The sequence below is a fragment of the Aulostomus chinensis genome, chromosome 15, assembly GCF_037954235.1.
Source record: "Aulostomus chinensis isolate RoL2024-O1b breed Wild chromosome 15, RoL_Achi_v1.0, whole genome shotgun sequence".
NCBI classification, from domain to species: Eukaryota; Metazoa; Chordata; class Actinopteri; order Syngnathiformes; family Aulostomidae; genus Aulostomus; species Aulostomus chinensis.
In genome coordinates, this window is record NC_141334.1 from 747,072 (window position 1) to 765,000 (window position 17,929).

Here is a 17,929-nt window from a genome sequence, read left to right on the forward strand (position 1 = left end):
GTAGTGGTTTTTGTTGATTACATTTCCGCGGCAAATAAGCCACGTTCCAGTGGTGCGTCTTCCTTAAATTAGCCTTTGTATGCTAAGATTTAGCTAACAAAATACCCTTTTCCTGTAAAATGTCATTACAATACGACTGACTTGACGAACCCTGGTGTCAGCTTTCAAAATAAATACAATTTAGTTTCACAGGAATAGAAAGTATCGACTTCTATATTCAGATTTAAATGCATCCCTTAAAAGAAACAACAATAACTTCCTTTCAGCACCATGACATGTTGTTAACACACAGTTTGTCAGGATGCTTTCACTATTTACACAATAATAATAATAATTATAATTATAATTATAATAATAAATACTGTTCACGGTGTGAAATATAAGTGTTATACCAATAAAATGTTCCATTCTCTCACAGTAGCTGTTGAATCAATACATTCACATAATTCACATTACTGGATAAAGGATCGATGACTGATGGAGGACTAACTTGACTAAGATTGACTCAAGGTTTACCAAAAATATTACAGATGCTTTGAGAGGTGCATACATTTGCTTTGCCTGCTTGAGTGTCCCACACACACACACACACACACACACACACACACACACACACACACACACACACACAGAGTTCCTGGATCGTGGCAGAGAGTGACAGTGAAGATGCAGCCTCCATTTTGCTTTAGTCACCAGTAAATGAGGAAGCTGCGATGTAAATGCAGATGTTGTGATTAATGGATTTTTATGTCCAGGCGGCGTCTTGATCTCACACCATGATGATTGTTCACATATCTCACCACGGACCTTCCTCATCTATGCACTGACAATATCACCCCAGACACACCGGCTGTTTCTGAAAAGGACAGGGAAATGAGGCCGCGTGGCTGCGCTGGCGATTCCTGATCGTTATTGTTGATGGGCGTTTTGATACAAGGCGAATTTGCAGGAGTTTGCTGTGGACGTTCGTCCTGTCAACACTGCTGATGAGCTGAAGGGAGATCATGAGGGCAGAAGAATCACATGTCCAACATCTGACAACATTTCCGCTTCATCTGATGATGTCAGATCAGAGCTGGTGTTTAATGGCATGTTAGATGAGAGATCAGCTGTTTTCTGAAAAGGTTAGGAAGAATCTACTTACATAAAAAAAATTTGTGATAAAAAGATATTTTGGATTTAAGTTCATGTTTAAAATGCAGGTCTATCATGGGATGCTCTCAAATAAAGATCAATAAATAGTCAATATATATCGTACGGCTGCAAACAGAAAACACAATTTTACTTGACTTTTGTTGTGCCTGACTTGGAGAACATGAGCGTTGTCATCAGCATCACTGGGATATTCTGTCAGAGCTGTCAGGAAGTGCTGAGAAGCCGTGAGTCCTGCTGATAAACGCAGAGCAGGGCGCTCATGTCCGATGTGTTCAAGCAGACATGTGAATGTCTTTCTGACTTTCTTCGAATAAAAGCGGCCCTTCCCCTCTCGGGGGAGAACTCTCAGCTCATAGAAAACCTATTGGCTTGTTAAAATGCCAGGACAGGAACTAGACTGTTTTACAAGAAAAAACCTTCCCCAGAGACAGCCTGGAGGCTCGTCTGACTCTCAGTGTGACAATCTTCATACCAAAATAGCTGTGAGACTTCGTCAATGCACAGAAAGAGGAAGTGATGAACAGCCTTCTCTTCCATCTTCATGGCTGCATACTGACAGCAGTTCCTTTCCTCTGACTTTCCGAGGGCTTTGACAGGACTTCTCTCCACCGTGATGTCGGGCACAACGCCCATGAAGGTTTTGCGTGACTACTTCTGGCTGTGGGTGATATGTGGGATGCTTCTTGTGTCGCTCGTGATCAGCCTCATCTTCTACTTCATCAACAGGTTCTTGTCCCAGGAAGGTGAGTTGGAGCTGTGCTCAGCACCTCGGTAAGAATCAGATCACGTCAGGGGAACCTGTTTACTGAACAACCTCAGAAATGCTGCAAGAACACAAGTATCGACAGTTAAAGTGATTCAGATTATAGATCATGCCAGGGTGTGGGTACTGCATCTGGAGTGTCACCTAGGAAGCGTGGATTTGTTGGCAGTATTCGGTCAATTTAAATGTACAGATGAAATGTAGTCGGGGAGGAAACTTGGACTTCAGAGGTTCTGTTCTTGCTCTGTGCCCGTTGTCTTCCATCATCATGGAGAAAACACACTGATGTTGAATTCATCTAATCAGAGATTTTTGGTAAATCTTATGGCGACTTCATGGGCGACCGCACAATCTTTTCAATATTTCTATCTTGTTTTATGAATGCAGGACAGTCACAATGAGATACAATATCACTTTTGATGGAGAGTCCTCACTCAGATGGTCCCAAAAGGATTTAAAATATAATTACATTACAAAATACATAGACCAACACCTAACATTACAAATTATAATTGTATATAATATTAAAGCAATTATGGAGAATAAAAAGGTATTTTATATATATATATATATATATATATATATATATATATATATATATATATATATATATATATATATATATATATATATACACCTCTGTGTGTGTGTGTATGTGTGTGTGTACAGTACAAGTACAAGGTGTATTTTAGGTAGTAGATTTAGACCGTAGTGGAGTGATGCTGCTGTCAGGCCAGTCACATATTTATGTACATTTATGTTCATGTTTCACAACCATGAGCCTTCGTCACGTTCCTCTGTGCAGAGACGAATCTTCTTCTCATTGGTCTGAAGATGTGACTCAGCAAAAGAAAGCAGAACATAAACTTCGTTCCTAACTAACCAGAATGGACTGATGTTACACATAGAAACTTCTCCATGAATGACTTGCATTTGGTTTTAGCTGTGTTCTTCTTCTGCGTATTGTGATTGCTACTTATTGAAGCACCTTGAAATGATTCATTTTTATTCATAACTTCCTAAAATGTGCCAAATAAAACCTTTATGTCTCTGCCTCTGTGGCAGATAGAAACATGAAATAAAAACCCCCAAAAGGCTTCTGATAAGTGGTAAATCCTCCACGAATGCCTTCTCCCTCCTGCAAAATGCAGGAAGAACCAGCCACGTATGCTTAGCTTGAAGCTAACGGAGACTGATGCTAACAGCAGCTAAACTGTCCAGAAACGTCCCTTCAACTCTCCAGGTCGTCTGGTAGAATCCAGGTCTTCTGGATCCAGACGGAGGATCAGGGATCCACTGACCCATGAACTGGAGACCAGAACTGACTAACTAACAACTGAACGCCAGCCGCTGACCCAAAGTCACGGTTCATCAAGGCTCTCATCTTCATTCTCTTCATGAAAACAGGAAAACATGCAATATGTTAAAGTGAGCAGTAGAATCTAGTTTTATTTAACATTTGAGTGACCTGAAAAAAAACCATAAACTAGATCTTCACCACAAATCAAAAGCCAGACTGGGAGGGGAAGTCAGTGCGAAGAAGAAAAAGTATTATAATTGTATGAATTGCTATTATTAGTGGTACCCTCTGGATTTGATTAGCTCAGATCAAACTTTAATGATCCCTGTGGGGGACATGCAGCAGCAGCAAAGAGAGGAGTGTTTAGGGTATAAACAAGAGCAGATAGCGAGGACATGAAGACTCATTTATCAAAAGGCTTTCAAACCTGATGAATTTCACCAGCGTGCAAATTCATACTGCAATTATCGCTGAAAGAAGGCAAACAAGCTTACTGTGTTTAATGTGAGCTCTGCAAAGACACGGTCCTGCTCCTGCTGAGAGAGAAATCACCAGAATAATTTCCCTTTAATATTTCATTGTACTTGACAATGGGACATCAAGACTTTCTTTGTTTCATCAGAGCTTTTAAGGTTTCTTTCATCCAGTTTAACTGTCTGTTCTCTCCTGTTTGATCCACAGACAAACACAGAATCGCTCATCTTAACAAGGGATCCTTCTTCCATGTCCAGTAATACACCACAATATCTTTGAGAATCATGACAACTAAGGAATAACTTGACATTTTTGGAAACAGCCAAAGTTAGACAAGACAATGGCCCTCAGATCCTTTGGACTTGCGTGCTGAATATTAGGCAACCTCCCTGTCATGAGTTGGCATGAAGATGAGGTGTAAAGATTTATAAATCCCGCCTGTCTTGTAACTTGTCAATTTACAGGGCTATGGCTCCGCTTTTGTTAAGAGCGCAGATCATCCTTGTGTCCTCCTCTTATCCGATTGGTCCGGGTCGCGGGGGCAGCAGCCTCAGCAAGGAAGCCCAGTCTGTCCTCTCCCAGCCACGTCCACCAGCTCTTCCAGGGGAATCCTGAGGCGTTCCCAGGCCAGCCCAGAGATATAATCCCTCCGGCGTGTCCTGGGTCAGCCCCGAGGCCTCCTCCACATGCCTGGAGCACCTCCTGAGGGAGGCTCCCTCTTTCCTACAATGGACTGGTTTAGCACCCGCATCACTGCGATCTACCAATCTACCTGTCAATCTCCCACTCCATCCTACTCTCACTCGTGAACAAGACCCAGACATACTTAAACTCCTCCACCTGAGGCAGGACCCCCCAAACCTGGAGTGGACAGGTCACCCTTTTCTGGCTGAGGACCATGGCCTCAGAGGAGGAAGTGCTGATTCTCATCCCTGCCGCTTCACATTCGGGTGTGAACTGTCCCAGCAAGAGCTGGAGGTTGTGGCCTGATGGAGCTAAGAGGAAATTCTGTCCATAAAAGTTATGAACAGAAGCAGTGGAGCCTTGGTGGAGCCCAACCCTCACTGGTGACAAGTCTGACTTACTGCCAGCAATGCAAACAAGACTCTCACTGAGGTTCAACTATCGCCCTGACCCTCCTCTCAAGTACCCTGGTGTCGACCCTTCCAGGGAGGCTGAGGATGATCCCCTGATAGTTGAACATACTGTCTGGTCCTCTTTCTTAAAGATGGGGACCACCACCCCAGTCTGCCACTCCAAAGGCACTGCCCCTGATGTCCATGAAATGTTGCAGACACGCGTCAACCAAGACAGCCCCACAACATCCAGAGCCTTGAGATACCCAGGGAGGATCTCATCCACCCCCAGAGCTCTGCCACTGCAGAGTTGTTTCATTGCCTTGACAACTTCTGCCCCGGACAATGGACACCCCCCCCCCCCACCACCACCACCACCAAGTACTCCCCCAACTCTGTTTCCTCCATGGAATACATGTTGGTGGGATTGAGGAGTTCCTCCTCACTTCCACCATCCCTAGTTGACGTCAGCGTCAGCAGCCTCCCGTCCCCACTGCTGTCCCCAACAGTGTGGGCAAGTTGCTGCCCCCCCCCCCCCGAGGCGACAGACAGTTTGCCAGAACCTTTTCAACTGATAGTCATTCTCCATGGCCGCATTGAACTCCTCAAATTTTTGCCTTGGCAACACTGCTTGGCCACCCGGTACCAGTCGGCTGCCTCTGGAGTCCAACAGACCAGCAATTCCCTGTAGGCCTCTTTCTTCAGCCTGATGGCTTCCCTCACCTCTGGTGTCCACCAGCGGGTTCAGGGATTACCGCCACGACCGGCACCAGCAGCCTTGCGGCCACAGCTCACCACAGCCGCCTCGACAACGGCAGAGCGGAACATGGCCCATTCGGACTCAATGTCCCCCACTGCCCCCGGGATGCGGTCAAAGCTCTGCCAGAGGTGGGAGGTGAAGATCCTGACAGGTTCTTCTGCCAGGCGTTCCCAGCAAACCCTCACTACTGGTTTGGGCCTGCCAGGTCTGCGCGGCGTCTTCCCCTGCCTCCTGATCCAACTCACCACCAGATGGTGATCGGTTGACAGCTCAGCTCCTCTCTTTACCCGAGTGTCCAGAAAATGCGTTTGCAGGGTTAGATGATACGACTATAAAATCAATCATAGACCTATGACGAGGCGTTGAGGCCGACTATGTCTAGCCAGTAACGCTCAACGTCTTCCACCAGCTCCTGCACCTTCCCCGCCAGAGAGGTAATGTTCCATGTCCCAAAAGCCAGCTTCCATATCTGAGGATCAGACAGCCAAGGCCCCCACCTTGGTCTGCTGGCCAAACCAAACTGCACTGGACCCTTCTGGTTCCTCCTGTGGGTGTTGGTTCCACAGGGGGGACAAGTCCATGTAACCTTTTCGGGCTGGGCCCGCCAGGACCCCACGGGCTAAGGCCCGACCTCCAGGCGCTTGCCAATGGACCCCTACCCTGAATCTCACTCCAGGGTGGGGCCCTGGTAACCCTCCGGGCTGGGTACACAAACTCCTAGTTCTTCTTTCCATGAAGGGTCTGTTGAACCGTTCTCTGTCCAGCCCTTCCCTAGGACCAGTCTGCCTTGGGTGACCCTGCCAGGAGCAAAATGCCCCCAACAGCATAGCTCCTAGGGTCCTTAGGGCACTCAAACTCCTCCACCACAAAAAGGTGACGGTTCCAGGAGGAGACTTTTTAAAACATTTTTGTGAGCTTTGTTGTGAGCTGGTTGGCACTCTCGCTCTGGGTGGCTAACAAGCCCACACACAATAAGAATGCAAACGCTGATCCACATCACGACAGTGCTGAGACTACAACCGATAAAATAAAGACAATATTCTTTTTTAAAGTGTCAAAGGGTGTTTTCAGATCACAGTTTTTACATGGAATTTAAGTAATAGACATTCCAGTATTTTCTTTCCCCAAGTTCCAGGGTTCATGCGAAGCTAAGCTAACAGTAGCTAGCTGTAATATGGACAATAAGAATACCTCATTTATCCCACACTGGGCAAATGAACATCGTTACAGCAGCATTTACAGAGAGAAGAAGAAAGGATAAAATAAATTAAAAAGGAAGAAAATATTTATGAAATAAAAAAATAAAAACAAAACAAATCTTCACATTCATATTAGAAGGAGGTATGTGGGTCTTCTCATCCAACTCTCGGCAGAAAAGAATGATTTCCAGAATGACAAGTTATTCCTTTAGATACTTTTCCCCGACCCTGGCTGTGAAACATTGCTTCAGTGTGTCTGTTCTGGACTTTTCAGGGAAAACAAATACAAGGAGAGAAACACTGAAGCTGAAAATCCTCCGCTACCTTCTCGGGTCCAGTTTCTTGCAGGTAAAATGATCTTTGGGGATCATGCAACATCTCACGGCATCACACAAGTTTGCCAACAAAGAAAACTCATCTTTTAATACTGCAGTACGAGACGTGTTATCGCATATAATATTGGGAGGCTGCATTATTTATTTATTCATCTTATAAAACCTCAGAGGTGAAGTTAAATCTAAGACAGAACCGTTTCTTCCAAGTCAAGCAGAGGTTTCGGAGCCAGACTTTACTCTGCGTATTCATCCAAAAGTGTGGTTGATATGTGACGTCATAACTCAAGAAAGAGCAACAAGGACAAGCTCACATGTTAAGTTTGATGAAAGCACAGAACAAAATGTTGGACAGTTCTGTCAGTTCTTCAGTTCTGAAGGAAATCAGGCCCAAATGTGAAAACACCAGTGTTTTTGAGAATCGAACCAACATAAATCATTTTCTTTGGCACCGTGGCCGTCAGCGTAAAACAAGAAACTGTAACCATAACACAAGCTGAGGACCAGGACCGAGCCAGGTTTTCCTGCAGTTTTATGAGCTTTAACTACCTTTTTAGATAAAAATACATGAGTATTCTGAGAGTATTTAGCAGTAGAAAGGTACAGAACCAACAACAACAACAGAGAATCCTCCCAGTTGCCTCTGCAATCATCCACATACTTTCAAGTTCGACTTGCTGTAATTCTGCTTTGAACTTATCAAGAATCAGAAGAGAACAAGTAGAAGCAAAGGTTTCTTTGTGTTGTTGTACGCTTTATTAATATTTGATGTGTGTTTCCAACTTTGTCCCATAGAAACTGCATGTATAAACCAAAAGTTCTGTTTCTTACAAAAATCACTGCCAGGACTGTACTCAGTGCTTTTCAGCTGCTCTCTGCTTTTTATTTATTCAGCCTGGTGTGTCAGTGGGCTCAGGAACAGGGCGCAAACATCCTTCCACAATAAATGGAATGGAAATTTCTATGTAAATAGTTAAGACTCAAGATAATGAGACATACCAATTGTTACACTACCCAGGTGGTTGGAAGGGGAATTTTAGGTAAAAAAAAATTTTTTAATCATAACAAATTGTGACAAAATTGCCAAAAGTCAGTCCTTGTGTGCGTGCGTGTGTGTGTGCGTGTGTACATATCTATGTCTGCACTCATGTTTTTGTCTGTTCCTTCAAGCCCAGAGCTATGAGAATCTGGCTGAGGGCCCTGACTACTTGCAGGCTCTGGCCGACCCGCCCAACTACGTCCACAGTCAGAGCCTGGGGGAGCAGCCTGACTACGTGAAGGTGGAGGATGAGGAGGAGCCACCGCCTCTGGCCTCACCATACCAGCCTCCTGATCCACCAGCAGACGAGTCTGGGGAGGACTATGACGACATTGACCAGGATGAGAACCAGGCTGAAGAGGACTATGATGATGTGGGCTAAAACCCCAGGAAAACCGGCCAGGCTTGAACAGATGGACTTCTATGGCCGTACCTGGATCCTGCTGATCGCAGGTTTTAGAGGGACTTTCTACGAGTCCGGGTGTATCTGCATCCTTTCGATGTTTTTAGTATTGTTGTTAAAATGATTACGACATTTCTCATGTGAATTGATCACAAAACAAGCACAAAATCAGCAACATTACCCTTTAAGTTTATCTTCACTTTTGTCCAACTTCTCCAACCAATTCTACACATTTTTATCAAACTCCACAAGAATGAAGCTGGGAATAAACCAGAGCAGGAATAATATTCACAACCTTCTGAGACACATATTTAGGGAAGAAACACTGCACTTTGTATGCATGACCGTCCATGGCACAGTTCTTTAATCTGGTAAAATGAGTACAGAACCCAAAGTTTACTCACCTCACCACATTCTGAGGCAGCTGTCGTCTGCAGAGCCCAGGAGGCGGGTCTGCTGCTGCCAGCCGAAAATTCAGAAACCAAACCTAACTTCATTTCCTGACCGCTGAAAGTTGAAAGTGCTGTCAGAGACAGTAGAGAACGGGGACTTCTGACCCTAAACCAGCGGTGGAAGATGTACTCTGACCTTCGTTCATGAAAAAGAACCATTACAACAATGGAAAAACAAGGCCGGACAAACTCCTGCATCCAGCTTTTACCTAAACACCTGAACGTGTTTGAAGTGTCAAAGGTTGAAGTGTCTATTCTCTGCTTGATGAGGTCATACCTGACTTTTCTGAGCTGTTGGCACTGAGGTACCAACCCGGATCAGCTGGTGAAGCTAGTTTTTCTTCACGTACGACGTACAGGACCGTCCACTGATTGGCAGTCTAGGTTGCATGTTGCAGATGTTTTTGCATCAAATGTTGTATGGATTGTATCTCTGATGATCTGCTCTGTAAACATGAAACTTGGAGGATGAAAACTTATTGGTCAGTCCATTTTTCCTGATATTCTCTCTGTCCAACTCGTCCTTGCCCTCTTCATTTTCCCCCTTTGTCTGTCCAACTAGGCTTTTTTTCTCATATCTTTGACCAATTTTAAGATGCTGTGAAAGCCAGACTGCCACTGCAACCCACTACCAAAAAGTCAGTGTTGCCAGTTTAGTGGTGGTTTCCAGCCCAGTTGGAGCTGCGGCTCAAACTGGCCCCGCCACAGTGAGGCAGCGCTGGCTGGTTTGAGGGCTCTGGGGCTTGTGGCATCGACTGCTGCTGGATGGTGAAGCTGATGGAGTAGTCATAGGAATCAACACTTGCAAATTAAAGCTTGCAGCCAGAACAGAAACTGTGACTAAGTTGTTTAGGACACTTCCATATTTCTTCTCCTATTTTTAGGATGTCAAGCTGCTGGTTGAAGCCTGGTCAGTGCAGCACGAGGATCAGATGGTTTGAGGAAGATCAAGCAGTTAAAAACCCACTTTTGATTAAAAGGTCACCGTCTTGCATCGGATGAGAAAGGCCGGACTCCAAGGGAGGTACAATACGAACCGTGCATCACATCCTGACTGTTGAGGAGGGACATTAAAACTGCAGTCAAACATGTGGATGGCAGGCCAGCGTTCGACAGAAGACCATCTAAATATGGTTCTTTTCATCTTTTCGTTGGTGGCATTGGGGCCGCTGGCTGAAGGGCCCGTACAACCTCCTCCCGACCGCCCACATAGTTAGCACCAAGGCCTGGGTACGATATTCTGTTCCCTCATGTACCCCATGTTGCCTGAATGACCGTAACCATCTGTCTGTTCAGCTGATCAGACCAGCACTGCTCCTTCACACATTTAGGGCAACCAACACAACAGGAAGTACAAGTGACAAGACGGAGAACTGAACCAAACAGGGTCCCAGGTGCATGCTGGCGGCCGGTTTGCCTGTGTTAACAGTTGCAACAAACTGGAAGTTTGCATGGTGGGAACTTGGATTCTACTGGGTGATGGGCTTGAGAGATCTGTAAATGAACCCATTTTTTGTTAGTATAGCAGTCACCTTTAGCTTTGAGCTAAATATATGTGGCTGGCTCTTTCTGCATAATGAGTCACAAGGAAGCCATGCAGGAGGGAAAACACCGGTGAGCTGAAGCCTTTGCTGGTGACGTCCGCTGAGTATCAAACTACAACAAGCTAACATCAGAAACGTCCTGGACTCTGGAACGTGATGTTTCAGCCTCCATTTCCCTCAGAGAGGTGTTTTATTTTGAAGGCGGTAACCGGAAGCGTCGCTCTCGGCGGTGTGTGTGTGTGTGTGTGCGCGCGCGCCTCGCTGCATGCGGCGGCGGGCTGATCGCATCGCATTCCGATGAGAGCGAGATGTAACCAGCCAGCGGACCCCGCGTCTCCCCTCCGCCTCCGGACGCAGTTTTAGGGAATAAAATGTCCACCTGGAAGGAGTCGAGCACGTGTCCGGACGGGTACCGAGCCCTGAGCGCGAGCGAGCTGACGGAGCTCCTCCACAACGACGACAAAATGGACCAAATCATCCGGCTGAATGAGAAGGTGGGTGTCCCGCCGCCGGGCTGCTCCTGCCCGCCCGGGCTGCTCCTGCCCGCCCGGGCTGCTCCCGGTGGAAACGGCGCGTCTGGTCGTTCCAGCGGATGAGGAGTGAACAGGATCCGCGGGTCGTGGTTCATCGGCTGTCTGCGTGGCGAGTGTTGGAGGGGTTCCCGTCCCCTCGGCCAGCCCCCTCCCGGGATATTAGCGCGGTTACCAGTGGTTAAACCCCACAAACTAGCAGTTTGCTCTTTCCATGTTTGTTATTATTCGGATTTACAAGCGATCCGCGTGAACGCGAAGCCCCGTACCGTGTGGCGTGGGAGCCCCCGTACGCGTCGTTATCTGATCTAAGCCCTCACAGCAGAACCCCGTTCAAAAATCACGCAATGTTGCGTTTTTCCGTGGATTTCAGGGCCCGCGGGCGCCTGTTAGAAGACGGTTGCCAAATCCAAACTCTCGTGACTCGCAGTTCAACTCGGCGCCACGATGATGAAGTCAGAACTGCCTTTATGAGAACGAATTCAACTTTTAGAACTGCTCATCCTCTCAGACGGCGCTCGGAATGCCGTTCTCGGTTTCGGTTACTCCGGCTTGAAAGTGCCCTTCAGTCGCAGCAGATTGCGCCTCAAACCTCAGGCTCCACGCCGAATGGAGGCATGTTTGTCGCTGTGCGTTAACACGTCAAACAAAGAGCTTCCCCGAGAGCAAATCGGCGAGTAAAGCCGGGCAATCAAAACTGTGCCGTTTTTAAACGGAAATCCACGTGCAATCGCTCTGCATCCCAGGCAGGCACGTTTCCGGGCTGCACGGTGACCTTAGCGGCGTCGAGGGCTTAATCAACACTCTCTTTCCCTCTCTCTCTCTTTCTCTCTCTCTCTTTCCCTCTCTCCCCCTCCCTCTCTCTCCTTTCCTTGAGGTGGACTGGGGTTCAGTCCCAGGGTGCAGTGGAGCAGAACCGGGTGTGTTAGTCATCCGCCTGCATTTTCTTGCAGCTCGTCTGTGTCTACGGAGCTGAGCGGCCCCTGGCCTGGGTGAAGGCCGGGGGTTTGCTGAGGGATGGAACTTCTTTGTGTTGGTGGCTGGAGGAGGATGTGATATTTGACACCGGCTGGTGAGTGAACCGGGATGAATCTCAGCAGGAGGTCACAGGCTGTCCTCAGGGAGCAAGCAGAGCCGCCATCTACACCCTGCTGGCTTACATCCGTCTGTCTCATATCAGGAATGTGGCGGCTGCTGACCTGGTGGCGTCATGGGTCTGGCCTTTAACTTCCTGTCCACATCAGGACTGCTGATTCTTTTTCTTGTCCGGTTGTGTCCGCCGTTATCGGCCTTTCAGGCTGTGAGCTGATTGAACACGACGTCATCAGGCACAGAGGTCAGCACCATCATACAAACCTGCTCCGTCTGAGCACCCAGCGTCTCAGCAGCTTTTCCCAGCAGTGCCCAAAATATGAGAATCCCGTCAGAGAATCGCGATCTCACTTGGCAGGAAGCGTGCAGCCCTGCTCCACGCAGCTCCTCCTCAGTGAATGTTACTGTCGTTACGCGATTATTGGCTCAGAGTCCCAAAACTGTTTGCTCCGTTTCAGCGGCTGTAGTTGGAAGTGCAAAAGAGAAACTCCCAGCAGCAGCACAGCAGGAGGATTGGACTGCGTTCATTCACGGTGTCAGAGTTGGTGCCACTGCTGGGGTGATCAGGTGACTGGGGACCAAACCAGTAAAGGTGTGCGCCAGGACATAAACAAGAGTCTGCAGCCTGAGGGAGACCTGCCGACTCAGGTGCTTCAGCCTTCCTGGCTTGGTCACCATCACACTCGTTTTCATGTTGCAGCCTCTGAATCCGTTCTCCTCTCAAGGTATTGACTGGATTTGCTTCAAACTCCTGCAGAGTCGAGCTGGACCTGCTTGCACTTTCCTGTCGGATCAACGTTGCATGAAGAATTCTCTTTCATGGAAAAGCCTTCACACCCCATCAAGTTTATTGCAGAGTCTGAAAGTTGGATTGATGGTCTCGGACTGCAGAAGCCTAATTAGGCCTGAGCCTCACTGATGACACACTTTCGTGCTCTTCATGTGGTCAGACATTTGAACCGCAGAAATCAACAGCGCTGCTGCTCGTCGCCTCTGGCGCAGGACATCCGACTCCTGCCTGCTCCCCCAGTCATTTGTCAGCGCTGGTAAACACTGTCAGTCCTGCTTCACAGTCGCGCATCAAATGGGAAACTCTCCCTGCTGCGGTTGTTGTTTGATAAGCCAAGGCAGGAAATGACTCGTCCATTTTGACTCCTGCTGAAGGCAAACGTGATGTATGCCTGTGACGCGCTGGTGTCTTTAGTCCCGCCTGAAACGTTCAGAAGGAACCGCGGATGCGTCGTTTGTGTTCCTTTTGACGACCGTGGACATTCTGCAATTTTCCCTGAACTTTGGGCAGCGATCAGTGACCGTAGAAATGACCCGTAAAATGTGAGACAGATGCAGCGTCCAACGCTGGACTGGATGGAATGGCCTTCGGGCTCAAAGTGACTGACTGTTGGAAGAAAGCAATTGAGCGAGAAAAGTATCGGGCTGGGCTGAGTTACAGTCAAAGCATGAGTGAAGCCCACAAAGTGGCATTGGACCGCTTTCATGAAATGAACTGCGCAAATGTCTTTGACTCTTTTCTCCTAAAACATCTGCTCTGTACCTCTTGTAACTGTCAGTCACCCAGGCGTTGCTTCCTGGCCTGAAGACTAAATTCAGGGCTAAAAAAAGGTGCTACAGAGTGTAAGAGCGTTGCGGCTCATCGTCACACACACCGTTTGCCTCGCAGGGCAACGGGGACACGGTTGTTTGGCAGGACCGGGAAGGGAGTGGCCCTCTTCATAATTTATTTCTTCTTTACAGTGACCTCCTCCCCCACACCGAGCAGATTAACTACCCCCCCCCCCCCCGGGATTTCTGCCCCTAGGACATCACATGCAGGGCAGTTGAGCAACAATAACAGACCTGCACCGCCCGTGCCGTTACCCATGAAATAAAGATGATCCCGGCCTGTCGGGACCGGGCGCTTCGACTACAAACGTCCTGTTTCATCAGTTTCCTCTCAGACGGAGCAGAAGTTCACCTGCTCGCTCTTTGGGTGTCTGTCAGCATGATGTCACCACACAGCTGGCGGGAGACACTCGGGTCAGGAAGCTGCTCCGTCCTCTCCCACACCTCCAGCTGGAGATGGACCTCCTCCTCTGTCTTGGTCTTTCCTGGTCCGGGCCAGTCTGTCCTGGTTCGGGCCAGTCTGTCCTGGTCTCTCCTGGTCTGGTTCAGTCTGTCCTGGTCTCTCCTGGTCTGGTTCAGTCTGTCCTGGTCTCTCCTGGTCTGGGCCAGTCTGTCCTGGTCCAGTTCAGTCTGTCCTGGTCTCTCCTGGTCCGATTCAGTCTGTCCTGGTCCGGGCCGGTCTGTCCTGGTCCGGGCCGGTCTGTCCTGGTCCAATTCAGTCTGTCCTGGTCTCTCCTGGTCCGATTCAGTCTGTCCTGGTCCGGGCCAGTCTGTCCTGGTCTGTCCTGGTCCGGGCTGGTCTGTCCTGGTCCGGGCCAGTCTGTCCTGGTCTCTCCTGGTCTGGGCCAGTCTGTCCTGGTCCAGTTCAGTCTGTCCTGGTCTGTCCTGGTCCGATTCAGTCTGTCCTGGTCCGGGCCGGTCTGTCCTGGTCCGGGCCGGTCTGTCCTGGTCTCTCCTGGTCCGATTCAGTCTGTCCTGGTCCGGGCCAGTCTGTCCTGGTCTCTCCTGGTCCGGGCCAGTCTGTCCTGGTCTCTCCTGGTCCGGGCCAGTCTGTCCTGGTCTGTCCTGGTCCGGGCTGGTCTGTCCTGGTCCGGGCCAGTCTGTCCTGGTCTCTCCTGGTCTGGGCCAGTCTGTCCTGGTCCAGTTCAGTCTGTCCTGGTCTGTCCTGGTCCGATTCAGTCTGTCCTGGTCCGGGCCGGTCTGTCCTGGTCCGGGCCGGTCTGTCCTGGTCTCTCCTGGTCCGATTCAGTCTGTCCTGGTCCGGGCCAGTCTGTCCTGGTCTCTCCTGGTCCGGGCCAGTCTGTCCTGGTCTCTCCTAGGTATTTGAGGCGGTACAGATGTGAAACAGAAGTGTTTGTTCTGGTGAATGCAGACTTTCATTCTGCTCCTCTCTAAAAGTCCTTTGGTTCTTTCATGTTTGTCCCTCGCGCCTCTGACAGAGGCCTCGGTCCGACTCGTGATGGCCGCTGGTCGAGAGATGCATCACGGAGCAGAGCAGTGAGACGCTCACAGCTGACTTGGACGAACCGTGAACCCTGTGGGAGTTAGAAAGGAGGAGTCACAGTGGAAACCCAGACAGCAACTGGCCCCAGAGCGTCGGGAGCTGGGCCTGAAGTCCTGGAGCCCTTAGGTGGTTCAGGGCAGCTTCTCATTTGCAAGCTGAGTCTGTCTGCCCTCAGCGGTGATGGGATCATGGAGCGCCAGCGTTCATATGAGTCTGTGAATCGTTGACATGCTGTTAAACATGAAGGTTACCGCTGCTGTGGCTCATCCCTTTATTTCTCAGTTTCAGGAGCTTCAAGTGGACAGGGAGATGCTGCTGACCTCCAATCGGAGCCTGGCTGAGGAGAGCCTCGCCCGACGGCCCCGCCTTAATAACGGCAAACTCCAACTGGCAGAGAAATACCGGGAACTGTCCAACCTGGCAACCACATGCTGGGAAAAACAGAGTCAGCTTGGTGAGTTTACCCCACGGCCAAGGAGAGAAAAGGGAGGGGGGCTCGGTGTCTAGTTCCATACAAGATGCCAGTGGAATCGTGTTGGGAGGAGGGAGGTTGCGATGACGAGGTCACTAGTTCAAATTCCAGGACTCGACGGGTAAATATGGCTGTGAGACGGGAAGCTCTGACAGCTCCTCTGTGCCTCCCACCAGCTGACTGACACCCCAGCATTGTTTACTTAGAACCACTTTTGGGGTTTCGGAGACTTCAGTGAAAAGAAACAAAAGAAGAAATCACAGCCAGCCCGGAAAAAGCCTCCCAACCACTTAAGGTTAAAATAAATTATACATGATGTCCCGCAGTGGCTCCTCATTGTCTTTCCTTGTAATTGCAGTCAGACGCAGATCTTTGTCCTGACACACTGAGTCATAGAAAGCAAACTTAAATCACTCGCAGTGACACCCTCGCTGGTCTGAGAAAAAGGGAAGTCTCACATCGGAGTGTATAAAAGCTGTCAGGGAGCCTTCAGCCGCTCAGCAACAGCCTCCGCAGGACTGGGGTTTGGTCATGGGAACCGAGTGGAGCGTATCAAATGCCAGCAGGAAGCTTGCAGCAGTTGTCAAGGAATTTACAGGGTGAAAGGGGCCTTGTCTTTGTTTCACCGAGTCATGCTTTTGACATGGCGGCGCTGGAGGATGTCTTCTCAGCTTCAGCCTCAACTGTAAGCCTGGCAGGCGCGCTGTATTAGCTCACGGCGGCGCAGGAGCCCAGCTGGGGGCAGGTGACAGAATAATTCCTGCTTCGTTAATTTCCACAGGAAGTTTATTTATATCTCCCAGTGTTGGCATCCTGGCTCAGGCTTCAGCTGCTGCTCGGTTGTGGAAGTTTTGGTGGAATTTTCGATTTCCTGTCGATGTGTGCGTTACACAGATGCTTTCCCTCCTCCCCAGCGAAGCAGGATGGGTGGGGGTCCATGCTTCCTCTCCAAAACATCTGATTCTCATTGGGTGCAACAAGGGAGGGGAAGAAGGATGAACGAGGAGGCGAACTGTGGAGAGGATGGGGGGGACTGGTTGAATAGATTCAGCTGTCGATCAGTGGGACCTCTGACCCCAGAAGGCTGCTGAGCGTTGTGGTTTTGGTCCACGGGTGGAACTGAACCGTCAAGTGCTTCTCCTGAAGCCGGTTCTCACTGTGAATATCGGCGTCCACTTTCCCAAGCTTGTCTCTGCTCCCTGAGTTGTCAGTCATGAAGGATGAACCCTTGTTGACCCTCCTGTCAGCACACGGTGCCCCGCCGGTTCCTACGGGTCACCACTAGGACCTGGTCTACCAGTTGGTGTGGGGATTTTGAGGTAACAAAGCGGCCCTGGACTCTGCCCCGGATGTTTGAATGGAGGGATGGTTTTATTCTGATGGCTAACAGCAGCTCGACTGTCCAAAAAGGTCTGTTCACTGCCCCTCAGGGTCGTCTGGTAAAATCCAGGTCTCCTTGATCCAGAGTGAGGAGCCCTGAACCACTAATTTTGCAGGTGGAGTTTGTAAACGGATGTTTTGGACAGTTTAGCTGTCAGTCTCCGTTAGCTTCAGATGCTACGTTCAGGGCACCAGTGGAAGTGTTTGAATTAAGATTTGATGTGGAAGCCTGTGGGTCTGTGGCTCTCGCTGAGCTGACTGGTACCAACACAGCGACTCACTCATTCTGGCCAGTTGAAGTATTTTACAGAGCCGTGAGGGTTAAATGGGCGACAGCTAAACTTGATGGGAACCCGCCTGGCAACGGTCGGCGGCTCACCAAGAATGAGCTTCATAAATTAGTCGTGTCAGCACAATTTTTTGGAGACAGCTGTGTAAAGGACACTGAGACACTGACAGAAAGCAGCTGTTGGTTGTGTGCGTCTGAACATTGTTGTTGATTTTAATGGAACACAGATAAAATCGTGACAGCGTCAGATCTTCCTGAGATATTCTCAGCACATCCACGTGCTGTTTAATCAGCAGGGTATCAGATTCAGTGTCACTAACTGGGAATCAAAGACTAAACGTCCTCTTTGTAGATTTTGCAGAGACTGAAAATATAAAAGGCACCAATATTTCAAGTGCCAGCAGCTCCAGTGGACAAGAATGCAGCCACAATGGAACTGGGCTGCAGGCTGTTGAGAGTTTGATGTGTCTCTGCAATCACAAGCACAAATCAGGGATTGTTAGCTGGGTTTCTGAGCTCATGTAACTGGTTTGATTCCTCTGTGG

The 17,929-nt window shown here is 49.0% G+C and overlaps 2 protein-coding genes across 4 annotated transcripts in view; both read left to right on the forward strand.

Moving 5' to 3' along the window:
* The first annotated feature begins 1,598 nt into the window (after positions 1-1,598).
* Positions 1,599-9,505, forward strand: scimp (SLP adaptor and CSK interacting membrane protein). Its single transcript, XM_086226620.1, has 4 exons — positions 1,599-1,898; positions 3,900-3,948; positions 7,002-7,075; positions 8,230-9,505. The coding sequence occupies exons 1-4, from the start codon at positions 1,769-1,771 to the stop codon at positions 8,478-8,480; spliced, it is 504 nt and encodes a 167-aa protein (XP_086082746.1). The 5' UTR covers positions 1,599-1,768; the 3' UTR covers positions 8,481-9,505.
* A 1,203-nt stretch (positions 9,506-10,708) lies between these two features.
* vps37d (VPS37D subunit of ESCRT-I) overlaps positions 10,709-17,929 on the forward strand; it is a 21,297-nt gene continuing 14,076 nt past the window's right edge. For 2 of the 3 annotated variants that reach the window (XM_086226617.1, XM_086226619.1), the window contains exons 1-2: positions 10,709-10,991; positions 15,526-15,697. In XM_086226617.1, coding sequence (XP_086082743.1) covers positions 10,869-10,991; positions 15,526-15,697 — 295 coding nt within the window. In that variant the 5' untranslated portion in view covers positions 10,709-10,868. The remainder of the gene's footprint in view (positions 10,992-15,525; positions 15,698-17,929) is intronic. The other variant, XM_086226618.1, reaches the window with a different exon arrangement.